Below are 21299 nucleotides of genomic sequence, written 5' to 3'. Positions count from 1 at the left end.
CTGTGTCCAGCTGGAGATGCTTTAAAAAAATAAACTCAAACTATAAATTACTAATTAACTTGCTACAAAGATGCTCCTACAAAGAATTCATCAATTATTCTATCAGTCTCAGTAGAGTTATAAAGCTGATAGCCTTTAAAAGGACATTTTAAAATGAAAACAAAGAGTATTACTCATTCTATTATTTCTTTACTTTTGAGGTTAAAAAATGTGTTCTAAACAGCATGGGCTGCATTATTAGTCACTTACATTACACATATCATTTGAAATATTCCATTTGAGTCCTACCCTTTGGCAATTCTACTGTGCTTCAAATAATGCCTTCAAAACTTTCTCCAATATATTTTAGTCATATCACATACATGTCTAACTAAAAGCCCTTGAGTTTCTCGAATTCATCAGCTCAAGGAAAAATTCTATTTTAGCAACCCAATGCCAAGCCTAGTGTATCTATCTGAAAGATCAGCTTTTGGCCGAAGTCATTTCTTTCTATAGAGAGATCTCAAGAAATCTCAATCTTAGGAGGGGAACATGCTCAGAAGCAGTGCCAATCAGTGATCTGCAAATGGCTCCAAAAGACACAGAATCTCTTTTTTGTGAGACTGGAGTAGGGCCACTCGCAAAGCAAATGCTCCAGAGATTCAAGAACGGTGGGTAGGAGCTCAGTTCAAATTAATTCATCATCAATATCACCACTATCACCATGAAACATTCCTTGTGCTTGTATGTGTAGATAGGGTATACTGGTCCATGATGGTATAAAAGGACCCAAAAAATGATTCCTGATTTCCAGAACTTTATAATGTCGTTATACATGATACTATCCAAGTTAATATATCAATTCAGATCAATTTAGGCTCAATGAGGGTTAAGTGACTTGCCCAGGGTCACACAGCTAGTAAATGTCAAGTGTCTGAGGCCGGATTGCAAATCAGTTCCTCCTGAATCCAGGGCCAATGCTTTATCCACTGTGCCACCTAGCTGCCCCCCAAAATATCATTTTAAATAGACATTTTGTAATGTTAAATTTCATTCTTAGATCATTTATATACAGAATAGTCAATTTATATACAGAATAGTCCCTCTACTCTGTTCTCCTAAGGAAAAAACCACACCCCTGTATTCTAAAGACCAAGATGAGATGGATATTTTCAGGACACTAGAAAAAAATTATTTTAATTCCAAATGGAAGAAAACTTTGAACATTTTTAAGAGAAATAATAATTTCTGAAGATCAGCTTTAAAATAAAATTTAAGAATTGACTGTTTCTATTTGAATGTTTTTTGGTAATTCTCTCATTTCCTCAGTGATGGTATACTGAACAAGACAGGTGTTTGCACTTAATCAATGCATTCTACGTTTGTGCTAGATATTCAATTAACAATGCTCATTACTAGAATATAGCCAACATGACAGACGATCTTATAACAGCAGCAGTCAAAGTATACTTCACTCCTGGCTTTTCACCAATTTGATAAATAAAGTTCCCTTGTGCCATGCTTTTAAATACCTTCATTTTAAATTAGATTTGGATTTTCTGCTCAGAAACAGCTAAATCTCTGTTGAGCCACCAAAACATATTTTACAACTTAGATTAGTGTGTTCTGCCTTCCCTGCCTTTTTGCAGCTGTTACTTCTAACAGAGAACACTTTACAAATGAGAAAAAAGGCTTTTATTTAAAGAAGAATTTGTTATTTGGGCACCCTCTGCAATTTTATGTTTTCAAAATGCAGGTAAAACATCCACATATGCAAAGCTTAAAAGGGAAGGATAATGTAAATGTACAGAGTTCTAGGTTTTTAGAATGGATAGAATATATGCCCGAGAGAGAGAGAGAGAGAGAGAGAGAGAGAGAGAGAGAGAGAGAGAGAGAGAGAGAGAGAGAGAGATCTGTTCCTTTCATTGCAAGGTGTTCAACAAAATGTTGTTCTGAACTAAAGGAAGGTAAGTATTCATAATGTAAAAACAGCATAATAAGTGTTAATTTCTTTAAAAGTTTTTATTAGAGACAGAAGAGGACTTGAGGACATGGGTTGCTTTTAATTGAAGCTTTCTACAAAAGCAGTTAACACCATCAGTAGTTCCATTCTATTTCTCCTTATGCTACATGGTCTGCTATAACATTAAATACATGAGGGTATAACAGACAAGCACTTCATAAATTTCCACAATTAAATGCAAATACTGATTAAATTATAAGTTGTTTGCAAATAGAATTCTAATCTCCATTTGATTACTAACCTGTAATTTGTTAGAAGGATGAGCATGAGATAAGTTTGGTTCTATTTATGATGTTTCTTCTTTATAAGTCATATGGACAGTGTCCCAAAAGTCTTATTGAAATTTTAAATTTTAAAAGCTTATTGAGGGGCAGCTGGGTGACGCAGTGGATGGAGCGCCGGCTCTGGATTCGGGAGGACCTGGGTTCGGATCCGGCCTCCGACACTTAACACTTGCTGGCTGTGTGACCCTGGACAAGTCGCTTAACCTCCATTGCCCCACCCCCCCCCAAAAATTAATTAAAAAAAAAAAAGCTTATTGAAGGGGCAGCTAGGTAGCGCAGTGAATAGAGCACTGGCCTCGGAGTCAGGAGGACCTGAGTTCAAATCCAGCCTCAGACACTTGATACTTACTAGCTGTGTGACATTGGGCAAGTGACTTAACCCCAATTGCCTCACCAGAAAAAAAAAAAAAAGCTTACTGAAAACACTTATTTAAAAGCTACTAAAACTTAAAACTGCACAAAGACCTTTGGGTCTATGTGTGTAGGATATGGGAGAATTATGCATTTTGGCTCAAAATCAAATTCAGACACCTTACGTTATTTGCAAAGGACAGAGGTCTAGTCTAGGTCCAGTTGAACAAAATCACATAATTTAGTAAAGCACTGGCCTAAAACCAAGAAAACCTGGGTTCAAGTCCGATGTCTAATACATTCTGGCTGTGTGTTTGGCAATGTCACTTTACATCTCTGTCCTCCAGGAAATCCTCTTGAGACTATGAATTTCCAAACTGCATTAGAAGAGGAAACTCCTTGTCTGGGAGTTCCCTGTGAATGCCAATGAAATCATTGATTCAGTCCCCATTCCTATCAACTATTTACTTAAAAGACAGCTGCGAGTTGTACTGGTGCTTAAAGGAACATTTGCTAATTTCTTTATTAATTGACACTAGTATAAAAAGGATATTTCGAGGAATGAAGCAGGCGAGTTAAAAAATATCATGGGTCAATTATTGTTTTAAGGAGCATTTTGTATATTGGATGAAACAGTAGGAAATAAAGTTCAGAGAAGCAGCAAATATCTACACCCAGAACAAGCAGTTCACTGCCCTCAAATCGAGATGGTAACTTATAACATGAAAATAATATAAGAAAGAATTAAGGCAATGTTAGCTACATTAGAGGAAAATTAGTTATGATAGTGGTTTCTATATTGGGTTACATTTTTAACCCTTGAAATTTTAGTACAAAGTCCTTGTTAGTTCAAAAGTTGATGGCTATTTTTTTTTTGGTGGAGCAATGAGGGTTAAGTGACTTGCCCAGGGTCACAAAGCTAGTAAGTGTCAAGTGTCTAAGGCCAGATTTGAACTCAGGTCCTTCTGAATCTAGGGCCAGTGCTTTATCCACTGCACCACCGAGCTGCCCCAGATGGCTATTTTTAAAAGGATAATACAATACATTCTTAATGTAGTCTATGTAGCCACTAGAAGCACATGCTATTACTCAAAATTTCCATTGTAAATAGATAGTTACAAGTATGATCTCTTTACTCTAGGCCATTGGCTTTTAAACTTTTCTGAATGCTATTTTCATGTAAATGTCATTAAAAGTTAAAAAATTTATTTTTCATTTTTATTAAATTTTGAGATGTTTGAAATTGTTGTAACTATTAATTAAAAAATACTTTTTAACAAAATATTTATGTTGAGTTTCTGGAGTCAGTCATATACATATACATTGTGATCCATTTGGCCCCATCTGGCTTTGGAGGAAATATAATAATTTAAAATTAAATGCATTCAATATGAATGAATGCACATTATGATAAAGTATAATTATCTATACTTGTTCACAACTGATATCTGCTAAGTTAAATCAACATACTACAAAAACTTCTTTTACATAAAACAAAACCAAATAAGACCTCTATCTTGACAACTTAGGTCAATACCTTCCATGTTGTTGAAAGTCATTTCAAAGGAGCCAACTAAATATGCATTCTTCATCTTTCTAATCACTTAGTCAACAATTATGAATTGAGTGCCCACTAGGTTCTCGGATATGCATTATGGAAAATATAATTAAACATTCTAGAAGCCCCCTGCCTTCAAGAAGCTTAAAATCTAATTGGTTTGGAGATATGTCTAGATATTATAAACACATGAAAGTGAAATAATACAAGACAATAAAATCAGTTCAATGCAATACACGGGATATCAATTTGTAGTACATATGTGATCAATTTCCAAATAAGTGGCATAGATGTTATACTCTGGGTGGGAGTATGTTGGGGAAGCTGCATTATGAAGAAGGGGTTGGAACCCAGTAAGATTTGAATTGAAAAGTGAAGGGGGGGGCAGCTAGGTGGTGCATTGGATAAAGTACCAGCCCTGGATTCATGAGGCCCTGAGTCCAAATCCGCCCTCAAACATTTGACACTTAGCTGTGTGACCCTGGGCAAATCTCTTAAACTTCATTGCCCCTTACCCCCTCAAAAAAGTGAAGGGGAAAAGAGTGAAGAAACATCAAAATGAGAAGAAACAAAACATGATTAGAAAGATAGAACACCAGCCTCTGGAAATACTGTTAGAAAGTCCCATTGGGTAAATTGCTGAAGGCTTTAAATATCAGGCTAAGGATTCTGGATTTTAGAGTATAGGCAGTGGGTATCATTAAAGGCTTCCGTACATGAACATTATGCAATCAAAATGTATTTAAGGATATTTTGTTAGCAGTGTGTGGAATATAGGATATATTAAATGTAGACAAAAATCAAGACATTAAGATCAATTAGAAAGAAATTGGAAGAAAAATTAAGGGAAAAAAGTCAGTTTAAAAATGGTTGTTGGGGGCGGCTGATTTCAAATCCGGCCTCAGACTCTTGACACTTACTAGCTGTGTGACCCTGGAAAAGACACTTAACCCCCATTGCCCCGCCCCCCCAAATAAAATGGTTGTTGTAGGGGGCAGCTAGGTGGTGCAGTGGATAATGCACTAGCCCTAGATTCAGGAGGACCTGAGTTGAAATGTGACCTCAGACACTCGACATTTACTAGCTGTGTGACCCTGGGCAAGTCACATAACCCTCACTGACCTGCCCAAAAATAATGGTTGTTGTATCATATTTATCAGTATTTCTACATCTCATGTATACCTTGTGGTACAGCAAACATTTTGTCCTTTTAACTGATACCAAAAACATCTACCTCAGGGAATTTTGAATGAAATGTCATATGCAGGAATTGCATAAGACTGGCTTCTCAAAAGTAATTATGAATAATAGAAAAATGTTCAAGTAACAAAGATGACATTTTAATTTGGTACACAGGCATTGCCCAAAAGAAAATGTCCCCTCTCCAACTTCTCCCTACCACAGTCAAATGTCCCAAGGTGGGTGTAACTATAGTTTTGGGTTTTTTTAATGACATAATTTAGGCATCAAGTTGAAGTTTTGTTTTTTGTTTTTTAATTTTAGTGAGGCAATTGGGGTTAAGTGACTTGGCCAGGGTCACACAGCTAGTAAGTGTTAAGTGTCTGAGGCCAGATTTGAACTCAGGTACTCCTGACTCCAGGGCTGATGCTCTATCCACTGCACCACCTACCTGCCCCTAAGTTGAAGTTTTAACTGAAAATTCATCAAAAAGCAAGCCTCTAAAAGCAATTGTCTATGTGCCAGGCACTGTGTTGGGTACTAGAGATATAAAAGAAAAATGAAATAATCTCTGCCTACTCTCAAGCAATTTACATTCTATCATGGAAGATAATATGTCCATAAATGAGTGAATACAAAATATATTCAAAATAAGTGCGATTTTTTTTGAGAAAGGGGAAAATTACTACATATGTGACCCATTCATTTCTCACTCTCTCATCCTGAATAATAATTAGGAAGATTATACATCTTCTACATATGTATAGATTTTCTTTTTTTTTTTCTTTTTTTCCTTTTCTTTTGTAGGCCAATGGGGATTAAGTGACTTGCCCAGGGTTACACAGCTAATAAGTGTCAAGAGCCTGAAGCTGGATTTGAACTCAGGTCCTCCAGAATCCAGGGTGGGTGCCTTATCCATAGCACTACCCAGCTGCCCCCTTATATCTGTATAGATTTTCATCAGTCCTTGAGGCAGGCAAATAATATTGCATGTTTTACTCATGTCGGAAGCCTAAAGTCTCCTTCCTCCTAATATCTAGTGGCTGTTATTTCCAACTCAGTAATGATTAGAAAATTATTCTAATCATAACAACCAAAGCTTTTAGATTCTAAGGAAAAATATTCCCTATAAAATTTGCTGCATTTCTTCTCCCTGTTGTGCCCCAATATAGACAATAAATACTGAGTTGCTTGGCTGAGAGAGAGGAAAGGGAAGAGGACGAGGATAAGAATTTAGATTGTGCCTACTATGTGCCAGGCACTATATTAAGCATTTTTACACAAATATTATCTCATTTGATCCTCACAAAGTCTTTGTGATTTAGGTGCTATTATTGTCTCCATTTTACCATTAAGGAACACAGATAAAGGTTAAGTGGCTTGGCTCAGGATCATACAGAAGTATCTGAGGCCAGATTGGATTCAGGCCTTCCTGACTCCAACCCCAATGCTTTATCCATTTCACCACTCTTAAATATTACATGTCTGTGTGTGTGTGTGTGTGTGTGTGTGTATAAACACACATATATATACACACACACATATATTACATATATATATATACATATGTGTGTGTGTTTATTCTAGCTTCCCCTACCTTCCATCAAAAGTTTAAATAGGAAAAAAACCAGGGCAATTTTAATATGAACTTTTGTGTTTAATGGTTTTTTCAGTCATATCGGACTCTTCGTGACAATCCCTCTGGGGGTCTTCTTGGTAAAGATATAGGAACGGTTTGGCATTTCCTTCCTCAGCTCATTTTATACATGAGGAAACTGAGGCAAACAGGGTTGTGACTTGCCCAAGGTCACATAGCTAGTAAGTTTCTGAGGGTGGATTTGAACTCAGGACTTCCTGATTCCAGGCCCATATCTCTATCTACTCTATTCACCCCTAAACTATATTATTTCTTATTTTTAAAATGTATATTTAGGGGCAGCTGGTTGGCGCAGTGGATAGAGCACCGGCCCTGGATTCAGGAGGACCTGAGTTCAAATCCAGCCTCAGACACGTGACACTTACTAGCTTTGTGACCCTGGGAAAGTCACTTAATCCCAACTGACTCAAAAAAAATGTATATGTAGAATTCCAACATACCCTATGAAATAGTGCTTAAAATATGGCTTGTATTATTTAGGAAAATAATGGGATGTAAGATAAAGTCACTGGATATTTCTTTATTCACATCTTCAAAACTTTCAGCAAAAATTTATTGTGGTAAGAAACACACATACATCATTTTGGTAAATCTGTGTTTCCTAGGAAGAAGAGGACTAGCACCTGTTCTCAAAAACCAGTAAAAATAAAAAAAAAATAAGGGTAGTTTGATCTATAATTAAAATACCCAATTCTCCTTATAAAATGTTTTTCATTAGTCAGAGAATACACACATATAAATATGTATGTATATGTATATATGAACATAAATACTTAATTGGCTTTAAACAGAACTGTTTCACATTTCTCACCTTTAGAAGGGCTTCAAATAATTTCCCCCTCATATGATATCATGTTTGTTCTACTAGAACTGCTCCTGAAAATGTTAGGGAGAAATTTTTGACCTAAGTGACATTGAGGATGGAATTCTTGAATTGTGTCACAGGTTTCCCCAAAACGGCCCTAAAGATACTGATAGTGAAACTATAATGCCAAATAATCACAAAGCTTCCAGAAAGAAGCCACCTGGAGTCAGGGAAACACAGGCCATTCAGGTGGTAGATTTCAAACACTGGGCTAGAATGTTCTCTTATGTGAGATTTTTTTTTTCACATTTTCAAACCTAGTATGTATGACTGAATAGTTCCAAGGATGTCGTATTAGCACAATGCCTGTAAAAAAAAAAAATGTTTCTTTCAGAAGGGGGGGGGGGAACCAACCAAGCAGCTCTCAATGTTCAGTATCCCTTACATCTGCTACTCAGCTGGAAACACTGTTAAAAGGCCATTAGAACCTTAAGGTAACAGACCTCGAAATCCATGGAGCAATTTGCTGTTTGTGTTAGAAGTATCAGCCCCAGCTACTTCCTTTTCACGGGCTGAAAACAGCTTCTGTCATGAGCCGTGAAAATCAATTCCACAGTCGCCAGGCTAAAATGTGGCCTAAGGTAGTGCACCTTCAAACTGAAGTTACGCAGGAGAGCCTCCTCCTGGACATTAGTGGTACCTGCCAGAAGATAGCAGTCACTCCAAATATGCCTGGGAATCTAGGAACAGCTTGGCTACTATTAATAAACTTTTCAAACTTAGCTCACAAGGACTCGCTAATACTGGATGTTAAAGTCAGAATTATCAAACTAAGTCAAGTTAGTTTTGGGAGACACTATATGGAGGGTTAGGGGGGCAGGGAATCTGCTTTGGGCTTGCTTGCCTTTTCTTCTGTCCTTACAGATTACAGTAATCTTGAGGAATACTTATTTTCCCCACAAATAACAGTGTTTCAAAGTCTTTCAAAGAAACGAAACACTTTTGAACTTTTTTAAAGTACAAGGGCATGCGAGTGAAAACAAGCTACATCTCTGAGTACTTAATGGTTTCATCAGTAAACTTGCTTCAAAATTAAGGTTAAAATTATTTGTGAAGTTTTATTTAAAATAGTTTAAGGAGGTTTCTTATTATTTAGAAATAGGGAAGGAAAAAAGAGTAGATAGCAATAACATACTGGTTTTAGCAAGGAAAAGCAATCTTGATTACTATTCAGGGCATTAAAAATCATACATCTTCAATGTCAACAAATACAGATGAATAGTAAGTGCTACCCCCCTCTATAAATTGAAATGTTTATTTTACACCCAGTAAGACATTTCTAATTTGGGGACGTTTTTCTTTAAACTATATTACCTGGAATTAAAAATTTTATTAAATAGACCTGATATTACTGACCTCAACCAAAGATGAGAATTCATACCCATTGATGAAATACTTTAACATCAGAAATGAGTGATAACAAAAAGCATTAGTTCTTTTAAAATGTAATTAAACTTTTCTGATAAGATGAGGTTAGGCATTTTGGAGCCGTAATAGAATTTGATGCACAAAGCTTATTATTTCAATTATAAGTCTTAACTTTAATTATTCTACTTATTTATTTCCTTTATTAAGTGGGTGGTAGCTTCATATATGTATACTCTAATGAAGAATAAAACAGAGATTTCTAAGTGACACTGTGCAGTCCTCAAGGATTTCAACAGAAATGACAGGTGGTAATTTAAAAGTGAGATTGTTCAGAAAACAGATTTGTTGATTATTTGCTATGCGATGTGCCATTTTACAAGCAATTTTACATTCAACTTGAAGCTGGCCTTTTATGAGAGTCATGTAGTAATATAAATGAAATGAACATATTCTTTATTACAGTCATATAAAAAAAAATGGCCTATACGTTTAACATGGTGCTTGACCTCTCTGGCTTCTTGATACCCCTATGTCTCTGAAACAGTGTTGAGTAAGATACTACATAATGAAATGTGTAGTAAAATAGCAATAAAATAGTTTAACACATTAGCGCTTGGTAATGTAAAAGTAGCTTGAAATATGTTACCAGGTAGAATTCTTTGCAAGCCTGTTCAAGGAAAATAGATAACAGAAGACCACATGGTATCCAGTAATCCAGAATTTCATTTATCACTAATGCATTTGTATTCTAAACGTCTATTGAGAAATGTTTCCTTCTACTTTGTAAATTATAATCTGAACCTCAAGACTATAAGTCTAAACTCTCATGTGGGGAAAAAATACTGGCTTTAAGGATTCATAAATCCCTATTTGTTTTAAAAGGGTTAATCATTTTAACAGATCTTAAACCTTTATGAAGCTTTTAAAACTACAGAATTATTAAATTTTGAAGAAGCATGACAAGCAGTCTATAATAAAATCTAATAATTTAAGTTCATTTATATATTCTCATCATTTTAAGGGTTATTAACTTTGAGCTACTTTGACCCACGGGGAAAATAATAATTTTAAGTTATTTGTCCTTCCTTCTAGGTCCTCAAAGTGCTTATGTGTATACATACACACATCCAGTGGGCAAAGGAGAACATTTGAGAAAATGGGTCACAGATATGTAAGTAGGAAAAGCTAAGCCTTACCTGGATCTTCTAAATACATGAAGATGATCTATTCTCCTAATGTAAAATATTTTTATAATAATTGAGATAGTCCTATTCTCTTCCTTTGTTATGATCCTTTTTTGACCAATAGCACATAATTTATAAATGGCTGGCTGTGGTTAGTGGTAAGTCTGTGGAATGGAGTTTTTCCATGTAAAGATACTCCAATAATTGTAGTCTCATTAGCAGAGCAACAAAGAAGTAATTCATCAGTTGATATTTGATAAATATGCTAATGATGATATTGCTAATGAAATATTTGATAATGTGCTGTCATTCTCTTTGCTGGTAGGCAGAGCAGTGATCTGGATGCAGCTCTTGCCTCTTCCTCCATTTGTTGTAGAGCTGATCACATATCATACAACCCAGTCCCCACACTCACCCTTTCCCATCTAATACTCATCTAATTTTCATAAATTTGTTAGTGTTTTTAAGAATTATCTTTAATATTATATTCTCCAAATATAGAATTCATTTTAACATATGTGCGTTTGTATTGAGTGAAATATTTTCTTGAAAGGCCATTTATTTGCAAATCTTTATAAAATACCTCCCTCATAACCTGACTCTACTTTCACATGAGGAAAGTGGTGTCTGTTTTATTGTGTCATTCATCCCATTACAACATTCTATGGGCCACATACTTCTCAAACCTAAGAAATTCTGTCTGAGAAGGGAATCTTTTCTATGATCAATATTCATAATAAATGGAGAAAACAATGAGTTGAAAGCTAATGTAAAATATTATATAAGTAGAAGGAAATAAAGCAAAAGAAATAAAGGAGTTAGGTATGCAGGGGACATCTTCCCTGAAGTTTTCTAATTCTTATCTGGTTAGGCCATCTCTTGTTCTAGGTGCTCCATTTCTTAAGGATTTGAGACAAAGTCATACCTTCTGCATTAGAAGCATTATGTCAAATTAGCCATTTTGGAAAACTTTTCTAATCCTTCCATTAAGACATAGGATATTGACAATGTCTTGCCCTGTTAGCAACACAAAGCTGATTCCTCAATCTATACCCAATAGGATTCAACATTCATTAATTCAGTGCCTACTATATGAGCTGAATAAATGGTTTTTAAGACCTATTGCTCTTAGGCAGGGAGAACCAGTCTTCAGACAACTGTGTGTAAGTGGGCAATTACAACATCAAGATTATCTTCACATTTTGTTCAAGATGTGAAATATCTATCGGTAAGACTGTATGTGTACATACATACATACATACACACACATACACATGTATATGTGTGTGTATATATTATATATCTATAACTACATGAATACTAATATAGCCAAGAGCTAGCACTTATATAATATTTTAAGGTTTGCTCTATGGGGTAGGAATCATATTTACCCATATTTTATAGATAAGGAAACTGTGGCTGAAATGGATCAAGCAATTTGCCAAGAGTTATATAGCTAGTAAAGGTTTGAGGCAATATTTGAATTCCAGAATCCAAATCCAACATTTTATCCACTGTCCCATCTAGTGCTAACATGGTGGAAATATATTAATACTATAATATACAAATTGCATATCATACGGATATATTTATATGTGTATATGTGTTTATGTATATATGCATATATAGCGTGTGTATATATACACATATACTATGTGTATGTATGTATATATACTACATATATCTACATCTATATCTATCATCCATCCATCCATCCATCAATCTATGCTATATCCTCATATCTGAGTGGCCTCAATCCCTGATTAATTCCTATGAATGACATTTATAATTTCATAGTACTAAAACCTTTAGTTAAACCAGATATCAGCATTATGATGCCCTGAGGCAACTGGTCTAAGTATAGGTATCTTCAAAATGTATAGAGTGATACAATAATATTAATTATCTTGTGAATTTTGGTAATGTCATCCTTCCTCCAATTCTTACCACTCTGACTCCACCTTCTACCTTCACCTTTTTTCCCCCAACATATAACCTCTTTTGCCTAGATCAACAAAGGAATTGACTTAGCTGCCTCCTTCATCTTACCTATGTCCATTATTCTTTGCTGATTATATTCAAAATAACATAGGTAATTGAAAACTACAGTTGACACCTAAGTTGTATTTGTCTAACAATTTTGTCGTTTCCTACCTTCAAATCTATTTTAATTGTAACTAGCAACTGGTATTAAAACTGATGTTTCTGTTGAGCTTTCTCTGCGTTTAGCTGATTTTGCTATGATTTCATTATGTTTCAGATTTGCCATATCCTATTCAATGGCTCTCAATTATTAATTCATATTTAATTATATGTAATATAACATATAAGACACTTAACCTATTTACTATATGTATTGCATGTATGTGTATCATGTTATTTGACATAGAAAGCATAAATTATTTGCATAGTCATGTTATCTATATATGTGTAGATGTGTACATACAGATAATGTATACATATGCACACATATGTAGAATTATACATATACACATGCATGGATATTGTGTACTGAAGTGAAATGGTCTAATTTAGTAGTGGCTCATTCCTTACCAGAAATTTTCAAGTGAATTCTGGATTAGTACAAGTACAAGTTGGCCAAAAGATCCTCTGAAATCCCTTCTAATTCAGAGATTCTATGATTTTATGAAATTCTATCTCTTCCATGAAGCTTCTCAACAACTCTAGCTCACACTAATTTTTTCCACTCTGAAATCTCCTACTCCAGACACTGCTAGAGCATTTCTACCTGCTCTGCAATGACACCCTCCAAACCTCCAGACCTTACCATCCATCCTGCTATAGCCCACTAAGGCCTTGCCATCTACCCTGCAGACTACTTTTCATATGTGTACCTTCCCCCTATATTAGAATGTGAGTTCATTAAGAGAAATGACCATTTCATTTTTCTATTTGTACTCCCTATAGGACACAGTCCAAATGCTTTAAAAATGTTTTTCTCCTCCCTTCCATTCATTTATTTTTCATTTATATGAGGGGTTCTTAACCTTTTTCTTTTATGGAACCCTTTGACAGTCAGGTGAATATTTTTTTTAATTGAAGGAAATACCAAATTTAAGTTAGAAGTCAATGAAAATAACAATATAATGATTTTCCCAAGCTCTAACACCCCCTGAAATCTGTCCATGTAGACCCCAAGTTAAGAACCCAGACATATGTTTATAGTCAACACCACCTAATTTACCACTTAAAGATAAGAAGACAAAACAATGTTATATGTCAGAATTATAGGAATTAAGATGCTTAGCCTAGAAAATAAAATAATTAGGAGATCCATGACAGTTGTCTTCAAATGTTTAAAAACTATCATCCAAATTTAGTCTATACTTCCCTGGAAGGTAGAACCAAACAAACAGATGCCAGTTATATGGAGGCCGACCAGCTCAATTCAGAATTATTGTATCAAATGCACATTTAACTTAAGGAAATTCAGTTGTGATACTTCTTTGAGTGATGGCTCCCCCAACCAATGACCTCTCAGTATTGTGATGACTCCCTGTTCTCCTTCCTCTCTCTTGATGGTGCCTGAAGAGCATAGCAACCCAAACACAGGAGCTGATATCTCAAGACCTAACCCATTTGGGATAGCTCTCAGATGCCTTAACCTTTCTCTTCCTTAAAGCCTGCTCACAGACCTGACCACACACCTAATGAGATACTTCATATTTCCTATCCACACAGAGACTCTTTTATAGTGGCCTTAGCTGGAATCTTTACGATAGAGTAATTGTCCAGCCTAGGCACTTGTAAACCATGTCCTTCTCATTGAAAAGAAGCTAGGCTGCTGCTTCCTTCTTTGGGGCTAGGACCAAGAAGGCAGGGTTGGAAAGTTGCTATTTGTTATAATGGTATTTCTTAGCCCTTCTTCAACTTTTCATACTCTCCAGTGTGATGCTTTGATCACAGAGAGAAAATTTTCCCCATGAGTTAGGTTCCAACTGAAAGAGTGAGTGATGACATTTCTACATGATTAAATGTGGTGAGGATTAAAAAGGTACTAAATTTTGGGGCTGCAAGATATGAACCATAACTGCATGCCTAAAGATATCAGCACTTTGCCAGAAAAGAGCCTCTGTGCATTGCTCAAAACTCTTGTCAAAGTAGGGCAGTTTTCAAATGAGAAGGAATTAAAAACAGGCCAATTACAGAGAGGTTTTATAGATAATTTTGGCCACACATGATATTTTTATACAATGATTTTGAAACCTAACCTCACAGAACTTCCTTCCTAAGATGCAACTCTAGACAGTCATAAAAAAGAACTTTTTTAAAATTTCAGGCATCTAAAAATTGGAATGGCCTTACACCTACCTTTCTATAACTTCTACATATTGCTCCTAGTTCTTACCTCTGGGCCCAAGTCAAGCAAACATCTTCCATATCACAGTTCTTCAGATAAATGAAATCTATAATTCCAATTGTCTGGTGTGTTAAATTTGTTAGCCCAACTAGGTTTTAATGTCTTTGAAGGGAGGGCTCTCTCCTATCTGTCTCATCTTAGGCAAGTTTTTAACATTTTTCCCCAACTCTGTATCCTCAAGGAGAGGGAACTGAGCAAATTAACTCTAATTTTACTTCTAGCTGTAAAATGATTTGAATTTTCTTGTTTCCTAACAGATCACAGAATATGAGATCGAGAAGAAGCTTTAGAAATCAATGATCCTGGGGCAGCTAGATGGCACAGTGGATAGAGTACAGGTCCTGGAGTCAGAAGTACCTGAGTTCAAATCTAGCCTCAGACACTTAACACTTACTAGCTGTGTGACCCTGGGCAAGTCACTTAACCCCAATTGCCTCACTAAAAAAAAAATCAATGATCCCAAATCTTTTTTTTTCCTTTTTTTGGTAAAAGGGAAAATTAAAGCCAGGGAGGAAAGATGACTCATCCACAGCTGGTAAGTGGCAGAGATTGAACCCAAACTCAGGTCTTTTCACTTTGAGTCCTATGTTCTTTCTGCTACCAACATTACTCCACAAGGTTTAGAAAATTGCTAAATTCTGTTTAAGGAGTCAACAAAGGCTTGGTATTAGAAAAGTCCTTTGGAAAAGAAACTAAAAAACACAACACCAGACAACAGGAAAAAGCAAGATGAATAAAATAATAAGTATAAAAAGTAAAAATAAGTAATTATTGCTTTATTTACTAATTTTCAAAACAGGAACTTACTCAAGATCTCCAAAACTTTTTTGGATATTTATACAATATCCACTTCTTAGCTACTAAGACCTCATCCTAGTGGATAATTTCTGTTTCAGTTAACATGCAAATCACTATGAACTGTATGAACTGAGAATTGAATGAAGCTATCTAAAGGCAAAATGTAGGCCTGAAAGCTTAAAAAAGTTAACCAGGACAAAACCAGTTTTAAATTTCAATTAAATTGACAAAAAAATTTAAAATTACAACCAAAAGTACCCTTGCTGAGTTGCTAGAACTCTTCGGAGGTAAGGTGCGTATTAAAGAAAGAAGAAAATAGTAATTCTGTGAATTTAACTGAAAAGTAAATTATATTATTAAAACTTTATACTCTAGACATTTCCTTCAATTTCATACATTTCATTACTTCTTGAATAAATACATACATTTATACACACAAATATGTATATACATCTATACACATATTTTTTCAAGATATAACTGTCTCAGCTTATCTTAAAATGAGATCTTACATGGACATAGTTATCTTTAAAGTATCTCCATGTTAAATAAAAGCTGAGAAATAAGTGTATTGTTCAGGAAAATATAACATAGGACAAATTACAAAGGAAGGAAGTATAACCAAGAAATAATAAAGATTTGTTGTACAAATGTCATCAAAACCAAAGCATGTAGTAAGATCCCACTTGCAGTCTGAAAAGAGATATAAAGATAGAGCTATAGCTATATAGATACAATCTATAAATCTATGAAGCTATAGATATATTTAATAGGAATGTAAAGAAAATCTACGGTATGGATCCTTTATTATTATTCTGAGGGAAAATAAGTTAATAATATATGATACCCCAAGTCATATCAGATGAATGCTTTTAAAGTTTAATTTAGAAAGGGGAGAGGTAGGAGAGAACATAAGGAATTTGCTTGGAATTAACAACATACAAAATAAAGTTTGAAAGCAGAGAAATAATTGGGAATTTATCCATTTTGTGCTGCTCTGAGAGGTAAGCCCTTCTCTCCTCTCAACTTTCTATATCACTTCCTAAAGAATAAATTATATCAGACTAATCAAAAATCCTTTGACAAATGGAAAGAGCCAGTTGATTGAAAAAAAGCAACAGATGCGCATTACTTAGCTTTATCTAGTCAGGCTTTTGAATCTCTTTTTCATGACACACATCTAGATCATGTAAGTATGAGGGAAATGCACAACTGGCTGTAACATTTGGATCAGTCTGTGGCCTGTACCTAAGGAGATAAGCTCAGAATTCACAGTCATCTTGATAATTGGAGAAGTGGTAAGCAAGAAATAGAATGCCATCCAACAAACTAAGTGTAAGATAATACAACTGGTAAGGAATAACAAAGTAGGCAAATACAAGGTAAGGAAAAATTGATTATGTATTCATTAATTCAATAAACATGTATTAGGTGCTTAACTGCTTTAGGGACTATGTAGATCTATGGGACATATGATAAATTAGATATGCATAAAGACTTCCACAAATCCCTATAAATCATAGTGGATAACATTAGGTCACCATGAGTCAGCAAAAGATCACTATTGGGGAGAAAACAAACAAACAAATAAAATTTATGATTCTGAGAAGCATAAAACCATAAACTAAGAAACCTAAGATAATGTGATAGTGGCAACATAATCAGAACTTTTCAGATCCTTATTGTCAGTCTGGATTCCATTATTAAAGAGGGATCAGATGAGAGCTTCCAAAATGATGAATGGGTTGGGAAATAAAGACAATATAGAGAATATGATTATTTAATGTCTTGAAGGAGACAAGGTTGAAGAAAAGTTTGACAAAAGTATATGGAAGGCTCAAGAAGTTGGGCATCAACTAGTCGACAATTTCCCTAAAGATGAGTTGAGGACATCAGTGAATTGTGAATGGTTTAGTTTTACATGTAGAATAATTTGTAGCCTAAAGCCTAAAAAAGGAATAGATTCTAATTCATCCTAGGTGATTTAACTGTGATCCTGGATGAAGATGAATAGGTTACATTTATCCCTGTAGGTCTTCCCTGTGCCAAAAGCTTCTATGAAAGTGTAACTTGTTACATTACCCAAAACTATCCCTCATCTGTTCAGTTAGAAGAAAATTCTCATGTTGCAGACAGAAAAGGGCAACACTATTTTACAATTGTGAATTCTATGTGAAACTTTCATAAATGTCAAAATAACCATGGATAATGGACTTACTACTTCTCAGCTATTTTACCAAGCAAAGTAACTCCACTTTTTAAAAAGAGGCAGTTATTCAAATATCTAAAATGACAAGAAACTCCATTCAATTCGCCTGAGGACTAATGGTACAATACATTGTTCTACTAAGCAAACCATTAACATTCAAATGAGACAAAAGAAAAAAAGAGGGTTAAAAAAAGATCAACCTTCAAAAAATTCTTACCTTTTCTAATTAAAGGCTTATAAAAGTGGACCTGGCAACAAAGAACCAGTGTCTATTTAATACTAGGCCATCTTTCCTAAGTAATTATTGTAAAAGCATTCTACAGCATGTGAGAAACATATTACCTTAAAAATGCAATTACCTTCCATGCATTTATTTTCTTATCAAATGTGCCTCTGACCCTACAGTGACCTGTAAGTGATTATGTCCACTGCCATCAAAGGACAACAGTTTTAAGGGAAAAAATCAACAATACACTTAGAGTCCTAGAAAGTTTGAGAGTTTAACGAAGTCTACACATTCTAGAAACCCATAGCCAATTAGCAATTAATTGTAAAGGGATGGAAAAGCTAAATAAGAAACCTTTGGTGTTAACAATTTACCGACCCATTTATATTAACCACTGGAAGTTTTCAACATTCCACTTGGTTAAGGATGGCTATGGGAATTATTGACTCTGTTAATCCGGTCTCTACTACTGTTAAGTAGATTTGCATTCTGGTGGGAATGAACTGCATTCCTGTGAGTCCCCCAGTCTCTCATTATCCACTTCAGGACACAGAAGCAGTTTTTTTGTTTTTTTGTTTTAATCCTCGAACATCCTCTTCTTTGAAAACATCATGTTCTCAATTCACATTCAGAAATAGATGTATAAAAGCACAGCTAGGAAAAGTATAACTAGATGAGAAAAGTTCTTAGAAGACATTCAAATGCTTCAATTCTTAAAAGTTTGAATTCTCTGTGATTCAAAAGGGGAAAAGAAGCTGATTCGTATCAATTAATTAAAAAGAATGAAATAACAGTAAACAAAGGAGAGGTAGAACTAAGAAACTTAAGGATCTGGGACTTTCTCCATTCATTGATTAACAAATTAAGGGGTTCTAGAGCAGAGGGAAGAAGCAAGGAGGGATGAGAAAGCAGCCTTCTGAATCTGCACAAGTTCTAGCTGTGAACTGGTAAAGGCTTACTCTGTATAATGAACCAATGCTTCACTCTTGATTTATTGGCATCTTTTTGAAGTGCTGAAATTGGCATAAATTTGCTCGTTTAGGTGAAAGGCTGAAACGTGTATATAACTAAATATATGAAAACCATAATAATAAAGCAACAATCAGTCCTAGGAGGAACGAAAACAGTAGACTTTCCTCTCTTCAAATGAGCGACAATGATTCCCCCTAGTCGCCCAGTTCTTGGTGTGTAAAACTAGGAGAGGCTATTGGCTAAGTAAGTATCAAAGCTTCTCTCTTTCTCCCTCTCGAGGTCACCGAAGACTACAGTTGACCAATTTGAGCAGCCCGCGCCACCACTGCACCTCCCCAAGCATCTCCTGGCCTCTCCCTCTCTTTCTCCCTCTCTGCTCTGTTCCCAGCCAAAGGATTATCTCTCCCGGACACGTTTCATTCACTGAGCCCCAGAGATGCACGGATTTGGTTGGAGCTAAGAGCTGGAAAACACACGCACGCATGCAGATCAAGTTGTTTGAACCTATGTGTTACAACATATTTCTGTAAAGGCATAGGGGATATAAACATCCTCCCAGTGGAGGAATCTACGGGGCAGGGGCACTGGTTCTGTTAGAAGGCGTAAAGGTACATCTCTAACCCACCAAAAAACAAACAAAACAAAAACAAACAAACCCTGCAGCTGCCCACCACAACAAGTTCGCTCTCTTTTCCTACATGTTGGAGAGCGAGGAAAGACTGAGTGCCCACGTTAGAGTGCGGAGCCAGGTCTGAGGGTGGCTGGGGTGTTTTCTAACCACGAACGACCAACCGCAATCGGGGGAAGCATAAAGAAACATTCAGGCAAAATTCCGCCCAAGATCTGAAACAGATACTCTATTAAGATACACACACCCCCCCAAAAAATGAAGCCCCAAACTACAGACATCCGGCAGTCCCGGGGGGGCTGGGCGCCAGGAGTCTCTCTGGTGATCAACATTCCACTCTGCCCGGAGACCCAGAGAACAGCGTGTACGCTCCTCCTCACCCCTATCTCTCCTGCACCCCGGTCCCGGCAGCCTCTGTGCCCCCCTCTCTTAGGGAAAAAGAGCAGCTGTGTGTGTGTATTGGGGGTAGAGGAAGAGTGTGAGGAGTGAGGGTAGACCTGGTGCATCTTCCCTCCGCCTCAACCCCAGGCATCTTGGAGACCAGGGAAGAGGGGAAGGCGCCACCGAGGCTGTGGTTCCTGCAAAGCAGAAGCAGCAGCAGTAGTTGTAATAAGTTTGCCCAGGCTAAGGCAGCCCGGACTCCAAGGTGCTAGTTCAGCGCCCTGCCTAGCGCTGCAGTCGTTCAGGTCTGGCCTCTGCCTCCCAGAGAAGTGTGACTGACATCCTTCCTTTTGGCACCACGCACAAGTCCCCCGGCTCGCGCCTGAAGATGACCAACAATGAAGAAAGAGCGGGGAGAGGAGAGTGGAAGGAGGTGGGGAGGGGGTGCGGGGTGAGACTCGGAGGCATGTGCACACAATGAGGCAGCTTGGAGACCCAACTAACTAGCGGGAGCAGCCCCCGCCGCCTTTCCGGGGCTCGGAGAGTGCGGGAGAAAAAGGCTCGGCAGAAAGTGAACACTTTCAACTCAGCAACAGGGGGAAAAAAGGAAGGGAGATCAGGGACCGGGGTTAGAATCGCGCCGGCTGACTCCAGTCCCCTTCCACCCTTCCTCTGCACCCTATCCCCGCCAGCACTTACCTGCTATTTCCTGGTAGGGTATATTGACCAGGCTGAATCCTTTGGCACTGTAAGCTTGCCTGACCTCACTGCAGCTCCGAGCTTTAACATCCGCCTCGACTGAAAGTGATAGCAGCAGCCCGGTGAAAGAGAAAAGCAGAGCCCCGATCCGAGAAGGCATGGTGTAGCATGCAAATCCAGCTCAGTAAATAAATCCCAGGTCCGGCACCGTCTTCACCTTGCCCCAAACGTCGGGATGCCTCCGGAGCTAGCAGCGCCCTCCCCCCACCTCCCTGTCCCCTTGCCCACCCCCACCCCCCGCCGCCAGTGGAGGGGATGAGCAACCCAGACCTCTTGCACTGTTCTCAGCAAACTTTTATAAGCCAGATGGAAGATGGCAAGCAAGCCAACCAGGGCTGTCTGGGAACGCAGCCGCCTTTCTCCTCTATTCCCAAAAACCAAAAGAAAAAAACAGAGAGGGGAGGAAAAGGCATAAGGGGTTCGAGGCTGCGATCCGAGTTCCCGAGCAGCAGAAATCCGGGAGTCCCCGCGAGCCCGGCTTTGCCCGTGGGAGAGTG

At 37.0% G+C, this 21299-nt stretch overlaps 1 protein-coding gene across 2 annotated transcripts in view; it reads right to left on the bottom strand.

Annotated features, from left to right (window-relative positions):
- GPC6 (glypican 6) overlaps positions 1-20994 on the bottom strand; it is a 1316661-nt gene extending 1295667 nt beyond the window's left edge. For both annotated transcript variants that reach the window (XM_043996632.1, XM_043996633.1), the window contains exon 1: positions 20743-20994. In XM_043996632.1, coding sequence (XP_043852567.1) covers positions 20743-20902 — 160 coding nt within the window. In that variant the 5' untranslated portion in view covers positions 20903-20994. The remainder of the gene's footprint in view (positions 1-20742) is intronic.
- Between the last annotated feature and the right edge of the window lie 305 nt (positions 20995-21299).

This window comes from Dromiciops gliroides, chromosome 3, assembly GCF_019393635.1.
Source record: "Dromiciops gliroides isolate mDroGli1 chromosome 3, mDroGli1.pri, whole genome shotgun sequence".
Lineage (NCBI taxonomy): Eukaryota > Metazoa > Chordata > Mammalia > Microbiotheria > Microbiotheriidae > Dromiciops > Dromiciops gliroides.
This window is presented reverse-complemented; position numbering and strand designations above follow the sequence as displayed.